Source organism: Populus euphratica, unplaced genomic scaffold (assembly GCF_000495115.2).
Source record: "Populus euphratica unplaced genomic scaffold, PopEup_1.0 scaffold1892.1, whole genome shotgun sequence".
Lineage (NCBI taxonomy): Eukaryota > Viridiplantae > Streptophyta > Magnoliopsida > Malpighiales > Salicaceae > Populus > Populus euphratica.
The window spans coordinates 25509-33969 of record NW_011501736.1 but is presented as its reverse complement, the minus strand read 5'-3'; the positions used below and the strand labels follow the sequence as shown (position 1 = coordinate 33969).

The 8461-nt window shown below is 32.1% G+C and overlaps 1 protein-coding gene across 2 annotated transcripts; it reads left to right on the top strand.

Annotated features, from left to right (window-relative positions):
* The first annotated feature begins 3341 nt into the window (after positions 1–3341).
* On the top strand, positions 3342–4442 carry LOC105118350 (myb-like protein H). Of its 2 annotated transcripts, none has more exons than XM_011016274.1 (2): positions 3342–3673; positions 3818–4442. In XM_011016274.1, the coding sequence occupies exons 1-2, from the start codon at positions 3549–3551 to the stop codon at positions 4212–4214; spliced, it is 522 nt and encodes a 173-aa protein (XP_011014576.1). In that variant the 5' UTR covers positions 3342–3548; the 3' UTR covers positions 4215–4442. The 2 variants fall into 2 exon arrangements, with proteins under 2 accessions (XP_011014576.1, XP_011014575.1); XM_011016273.1 differs by having other exon boundaries at positions 3359–3673; positions 3809–4442.
* Positions 4443–8461: the final 4019 nt, after the last annotated feature.

The following is an 8461-nucleotide window of genomic DNA, read 5'->3' as shown; positions in this document are numbered from 1 at the left end:
TATAGGCTAAACACTGAACAATATCTAGGCTGTATGATAAATTCAAACTTCTTTATTGTTACTAAGATTTGGACTTCTAAATAGCACAATTGAGTCTTGCATTCCCATGAATGTTTTAGGTTTATGTCTTAGCTTTCGAGCCATATAAAACAAACTGAAATCCAAGATCTACAACTCCAGATATGACCCAATGACTGAACAGTATTCCAGTTTAAACCAAATCAGCATCACTTTTCTAAGCTTCACCCTCTCTTTATCTTCTCAATTTCAGTAGTTAAACTCATCAATTAATCCTTTGATTTATGTGATAGGTCTACATTTAAGATGAATATTTACTATAAATTAAAGGTATCTTATAGTATCAGACTTGTTATTATAAAACATTCTTTAGCTAAGGAGTTATTAATACTTCAAGTGCAAAATGTTAATATAAAACTTTGATAAAAATACACTTTTAAGTACTAATAATCAGCTAATGATAAAAAGAGACAAGGAAACAACAAAAACATAAAAAAAATTGTATGATGAAGTCATGAAAAACTTCACACAAAAATTAAACTTTTCATGACCTGCTATTTTGAGAAAAGATGTGTGATGTTGATTTCGAACTTTGTGTCTTGGTTTATTGGTTGTTAGGTTTGACCTATGACTAATAATTTACCTAATAATTGTGAAATAAGAGACTTTTTAATGTTTAAATATGATAGAATTGAGAGAAACTATAAGCAAAATTTGTTAAAGAGTGAAATTGTTTAGTATGTGAAAAATTATAACCCAAGGTATTATAGACTTAGTCACAGTCATCTCGAAATGTGGAGTCTCATAATTGGTGAAAAAATTAGCACCCATTATTTGTTATAATGCCTTGCACTTTATTGGTAATGAAGTTGGTGATTATTATTAATCTATTGGATGAAAATAATAATTGATTAAAAAAATAGGTGCTTAATTTACATGGAAAGTGATTTATATTTGCAATGTTGACCATTGGCTAGAAAAAGTGGTGACAACCTTACATTATACTTGCAAAAAATATGTTAAAGATAATAAAAACATTATGCATGTGGGTATGGATACAACATTCTAAGCCTTTATAGAATGAAAAGATATCTAAATATATGTATAAAGGACAGTTCGTGTTGTAAAAAAAAAAGGATAAAAACTTTTGATTGTTTAGACCTTAACCAAAACAACATGACATTGTTAGTGGTCATAAATGGCTTCAAGAGATGATGTATAGGGTAATGAGTAGTGATCGTATATTTGGGGCATTTGTTGGCCACTCTATTTGGAAATGGCCCAAACATAATGCTTTTTATTTTTTTATTTTTTTATATTTTTTGGTAAAAACATGCACCATCAATAATATCCAGATACGTGGAAAGAGGTAAAACAAAAGAGAAGGTAGCTAACACCTCTCTTGAAATGACACCTTGTTTTAGTTTTTGATCCCATGAAATATATTTTTAATAGCATTTTTTTTTTAAATAGCAAACTAATAACAAATAAAAAAAGATTTTAAAAAATAATATATTTTGGTTAAAATTACACTTTCTAGTTGTGAATTTTTAAAATATTACAATTAGAAAATGCAATTTTTTAAAAAATATTTGTAAATACGCTCCACAAACTTCAAGAGAAAAGAGAAACTAAATAAGAGGCAATAAAGAATGAGGCCATAGAAACACACCAAAATCATGATAATGTTATAAAGAAAAAATACTCATCAAATCAAATGCTTCATTCTATAACAATAATAACTATAATGAAGCAATTGCTAGGAGATGAGATTGTGATTTAACTGGAATGATGTTTATTAAATTAAGATGGCCTTAAAGTATAATAATTAGATTGTTGGTTCATGATGCGTTGTAAGTCAGATTATTTTTTAATGTAAAAAAAAATACTTAGATAATGATAGTGTTTTTAAAAAAGCAAAAATAAATAATGCATTAATAATAATATATGAATGTGTAAAAAATATTTTTTAATAATGAAAAGTCTGTACCTTTTAGATTTTTTACAAGACATAATAAAATAATCTGAATCTACTCGCGTTAACTTGTAAAATATTTGACCTTAGTCACAAGACCGAAATAATTTTATAATAAACATATCAAAATAAATTATGAAATTTAATTTATAATAAACTCTATATTAAATGATGAAATTAAAATAAAATATCAATTAAAAAAATAAAAACAACTTAAGTTAACCTGTCAAATTTTTGATATGGGTTATACCTTTGATATGGGTAAATTAAATGTTAAAATATGAGATTAGAAAAAAATTAGAAAAAAAATAAAAAAATAGTGATGTGTGAGGTGATGCAATAAAACACCTCTTGTTTTAGTTTATTCTATAATTAATTAACAGAAGTCTAGATGTTACCTTTTCCCCCGAAAATGGCGAAGCACGTGATGCACATGTGGCCTTGCCTCAAACAAAACGTTGACGTTACAATATATTAGAGGGGACCAGGGAGGGGTCGTATGTAAATTGCAAAGAGAACAATCTTATTTTGAGTTTTGGTGACGCTTTCATGTTTGTTCATCGTGGCTTTCTTGTGGGCACGCATTAAGAATCTCTTGGCGCTGGTGCAAATTAATTGGTGTCAAAGTATCACCCTGATTAGTGATTCCAGGAGACTGAAGGGTCCCCCGTTTTTTTTTTCAACTCAGCAAATAGGCGTATAAAAAGGGGAAAACTTTGGACTTGGAGCCCTAGCTTTTCAAGCTCTTTGCTCCGTGTGGGTCTCACACACTAGGATTGAACACCGAGAAAAGAAAAATGATACGTCTTCGAGAGAATGGATCGTGTTCGTAGTGTGCAAGTAACCATTTGGTGGCGTCTCATGAGGGTATCCCTTACGCACACGGTGGGATTCAGAGATGACTTTGCTCTCAAAATGAAAGAATTTGCCTGAGATTTGATGTAAGAACATCAACAAGATGCCCTTCATGTGCAGAGCCGGTGGCCCTTTGCATCGCAGCTGTGAGCATGTGGCTTCGCAATTCAAGATCGCCAATTAATTTCCTTCTCCTTGAATTTTTATTATTATACATGCAAGTAAGAAACTTGAACATGAGATCTTGGAAGGAAGCACACCGGTGCCAATCCTAACCACAACTCCAAATTTTAACTTCTTCGGAGCGAAAGAACGAGTGCTTTCTTGACGTGGGAAATTAAGACTACCACAATTGTTTTATTTCTTTTCTCGGCCTCACTTTCTGTTGACCAACAGCGTGAGAATTGGATCATCTGCCATCCTCTTATCTTATTTGGAAAAAAACAAAAGGGCATGAATAATAAACTGCTGGAAAGAGAATGTTGTTATCAGTCCTCAACCTCAATAATTATATCTTTCAAAGGGAGGGATGTGAAATGAATATATTACTTTTGAAACACGGGACGACACCTTAAAAAGATAATCCAGATATTAACGTGTGCAATAAAAGACCCTCCCCCCTTCACTCCTGTTTGATGCCTGTGGTGTTTTGTGGCACAGCTGCCTAACCCATCACCTATAATTAATTCACTTCACAAGTATGATAGCAAGCAAAGGAGGTACTTCATCATCGCAATCAAGCCCTGAATGTTGCATGTGTGGCGACTGTGGTCTTCCTCATGAGCTTTTCCAGTGCAAAGTCTGCCAATTCAGATCTCAACACAGGTACCCTTTTAATACAATTAAAAAAGATAAGAAAAAAAACCTTCAAGCTCTATCCTGAATTTTATCTATTTGTCAAGATCAAGATTTATCAATCTGGGGATTCTCAAATCGAGCTCCTTGACTAATTTCCCACAGGTATTGCAGCAACCTGTATCCAAAAGCAGAGTCTTACCAAGTCTGCAATTGGTGTCTGAGCCATGACACCAAAGAAAAATCACAGAATTCTTCAAATTCTTCATCATCAAATAAAAATAACAGCGAAGATGACAGCAGAAAGAACAAGAAAAAGAACGGTGACAATCAAGCAGGCCCATCAAAGAACCATAGAGGAACTTTGCGGTTTCAAATCAATAGCCCCATCAAGAAACAAAGGTCGCCAGAGAGATCACCATCAACCCGAAGGAGACTAATCACAAATGGAAAATTGGAGGAGAAGCTTAGAAGGACAAGATCGGAGGAGATATCAAACCATGGGTTCGCAAAACAAGTGTTTAGAAATAAGGTGAGAAGGTATAAGCTCTTAGACGAGGTTTCAAGTTGATGATCATGATTCATCATTATTAATTTATCTCCAAATAACAAGCAAGAACATGAATTGATGATGCTTATCTGCAATGCTACATGTACACAGTATAGATATGGTTATGGTTTTGTCATCTTGTGGGAATCTTGTTCCCAGAAAGAACAGTTCATAGATGTAAATACTGATGATAAGTTCAATGTATGGAATATTGGAACCCAGAAAAGATTGTGAGATATGGAGTGAAAATAGATGCCCATATCTATATCATCATCATACCATCAAAATTTGGTGACTAATATTATGGTCCATGTGTGAAACAAGGATGATGATACCAATTGAAAAGACAGAAATTATGGCTCAATTCCATGGTGAATGGTGATGATAGCCTACCAAGTCATCATTATCCTCATGACGGTCTCTATTGACATGCCTACAAATCTTCCTCTCTTCAAACAGCCTCCCAAGTTCGAGACTGTTCTTTACAACACCAACAAAATAAAATCATTAGAGTCTCCACTGTAATCGTACTGGTAAGCATAGACAAAATTAGTTGCATTCTCAATTATGTTAATCTACACTAGGAAGTTTCTTCATTTCGATGGTGCTTCCCAGCTAAGTAAGGTGCTACGCGTACATATATACACGGGTGGTTGACAAAATTCTTCCCACGCAACATGATTTTGAGGTCAACACCTAGCTATATATACGTGTATATATATGCGTCACTAGCAGAACATCATAAGAGACTCAAATATTGTTGCGCGGCTGGAATATTTTGGACTTCAAATAATGAAATGGATCTCGGATTCCACGGTAAAGAGTTGAAAGTCGGTTGGGAAAACTGAGTGTAGTTTACCTTAATAGGAGACAAAATTATATGTTTAATTGCTGGGGAAAAATGTCTTAAACTCCCTATCATCATCATCATCCCAAACCAAGTGATGCTATTTCATTTTGTTTCTTGTGATAGCTAAGGACACCTTGTGCAGACATTTTCTACAAAGTAATCACTGATATTGATCTTAAAATGATTTCTCTCCACTTTTGCAATTCTAAATGCTTGCCATGGTACTTTGAGCACCAGCCATCGAAACAAACTAATAACCAAAGATATGAGTCATGGAAGTTGCAACAGATGCCTTTGAAATGCCAGCAAAGACCCTAGGCACTGCATGTTTTCACCTTCAGAAGAGGAACGCGAACCCGAGTCTCTAATCTTCTGTGCTTCGCAGGGGTTTTTGGAAATTAATCAGAAGAATAAGAAACAGGCAAAGACTTGGTAAAAGTCTTTGTGGAATGCTTATGCTCTAATTTGGCCACTACTGCCAAAACCATTCTTCACGGCATTACATAAGATATACATTTCTTTTGTTGTCGCCATCTGCTTTTACGTTATGACGAGTGCAAAGGTAATTTACTATGTGTACCCGAATTTTGCTGCGGGCTGAATTATTTTTTCTCATGTAAAGGTTGATATTTGAGTATTACCAACAAGTTTAAAAGAATGAAGAAAAGTTTATGTTCACCCGACTATATCAAATAAATTGATTTTAATTTAATTAGATAATAAAAAAAAACACCAATAACAAATAGACAAAATATAGTCATTACAATAAGCCAGTAAAAAAACTATTTAAAAAAAAACAATATAACTCAATTATCATCCAATTAAATATAAAATGGTAAAATTAGATTAAAAAAAAACTCAAGTTGTTGAAGAATAAGAACAATAAGTAGTTGTTAGAAGAAAAAGGATAATCATTTTTCTATTTTTCAGTTGTTAGTCTGTTATTTTTTTTCTTTATGTTATTTCTTCTTTTATTTTTCTATTGACTTTTAAGCTGGACATGTAGTTGATGCAACGTAGATAATATATTATTCATTTCTTATGGGATAGTATGAGGAAAAGCAGACCTGATATGTGTGTGTGTGTGTGTGTATCCGTGTCTATTTTGTGAAGATAATATTTGAGAATACATATAAAACAAAATGAGAAGAGCACTTCATAAAACCATGCAACTAAACTATCTCATTCTCTAATTTTCTTTCTTCTATAAGTTCTAGCATTTATTTCATGGTATCAAAGCTTATGGTTCTCAAGATAACTATGCAAAACGAAACTGAAAACCAATAAACACTAACCTCAGCTATGCAATCAACCTCACATTTCCACAACCTATCATATCAAAATAATCCATATTGACTTGACAATGGTGGTACATCGGTTCTTAGTTTGGTGACTGACACAACCAAAAGATTGATATCTTCTTCCAAGTATAGGAGTGTCGAAGTAATAAATAACCCGGCAAGACCGGGGTTGAACCACAAGGAGGTGGTTAGTTATATATATTATAGATAACAATAATACAATAACAACAAGAAAAGTAACAATAGTAGTAGTAGAAGTAGTAGTAGTAATACTAGTACTAGTAGTAATAGTAATAAAATAATAATAATACTAATAAAGAAGAAGAAGAAGAAAAGAGATTTGAGATGAAAAATTAATATAAAGATTAAATAATGATAACAACAAATTTCAAGGTTAGAGGATCCATTAATAGTATGTCAAATAAATATAGTATAAACTCTTATTATTCAATTAGAGATCACACACAAAGGAGGTTCCAATCAGATTATAAATTGTTAACATGACTACATTAGTTATCTTATTTGATTAGTACTTAAAAGTGTATTTTTATCAAGCTTTTATGTCATCATTTTACACTTGAAGTATCAATAACTCCTTAACTAAAGTATGTTTTATAATAATATATCTAATAATATAAGATACCTTTAATTTATGGTAAATATTCATTTTAAATGCAGGCCTATCACATAAATGAAACGACTGATTGATAAATTTAAGAACTGAAATTGAAAGGACAAAGAGATGCCGGTGCAGTCCAACCAGAACACTATTCGGTAATTGGGTCATATCTGGAGCTGTAGATCTTAGATTTAGGTCTATTTTATATGGATGGAAAGGTAAGACATAAGCCTACAACTTTCATATGGAGCTCAAGATTTAAAAAGACCATTTTCAAATCTAAATTGTAGCAATAACAAAGAAGTCTGAATCTGTCCCCAACCCGAGCACTGTTTAGTATTTGACCCATATTTGGAGTTCTATAAATCTAAATGATCTCACTTTTTTACATAAGAAATATGAGACAATTTACAACAACTTTCATGTTATCAAGTGGTTCCAATTTTGACGTTATCAATGACGTTTTGGGCAGACAAGAGAAGATAAGGATTGTCACCAAGTCAAGAGTTGGCCACCCACTCATCAATTAGTCATCAAATCAATAGTTCCCAATTTTGGCCTATAAAAGGAGGCATTTGCCATGCATTTAGGCATCTTGGTTTCCAGATCAAGATCATGCTCTTCCTTTCTCTCTTTGTATTTTTTATGCTTTGTTTTCATTAATATTAAGTTTATGCCTTTCATTTCCTTTCATTTACTTAGTTAACTTTTATCTTATTTATGTTCTTATTTTGTTTATTTATTTTTCTTTCTTTCATTATGTCTAGCTAAGTTAATTATGTCAAGGTGAAAAGGTTACACTAATGGTGTAAGAATAAGTATAATGTAAACTTAATATGGACTTTAATGTTTGATACTAACATGTTTTATATTTGTTATCTTGTTAACTCTTTAATACTTTGCTTGTTAAATGACTAATCTTGATTTATGTTGTATAACACTTGGTACAACAAATGCTTGGCACTTTCATAGCCCATAATGTATGGTATAACCGACACCTGAGCTATGAAAGAAACTTGATTTGTTGTTAACATAACTTATAATCATGAATGCTTGACGAGATTTACAAGTATTAGCATTAATTGAATAAGATGACTAATGTAATCATGTTAACAATATATAATCTGATTGGAACCTCCTTTGTGTGTGGTTTCCAATTCAATAATAAGAGTTTATACTATACTTGTTTGATATACCATTAGTGGAACCTCTAACCTTGACATTTGTTATTATCATTGTTTAATCGTTACATTAATATTCCATCTCAAAGTTCTCATCTTCTTCTTCTTCTTCTATTTCTTTATTATTATTATTATTAGTACTACTACTACTACTACTACTACTACTACTACTACTACTACTACTACTACTACTACTACTACTACTACTACTACTACTACTACTACTACTACTACTACTACTACTACTACTACTACTACTACTACTACTACTACTACTACTACTACTACTACTACTACTACTACTACTACTACTACTA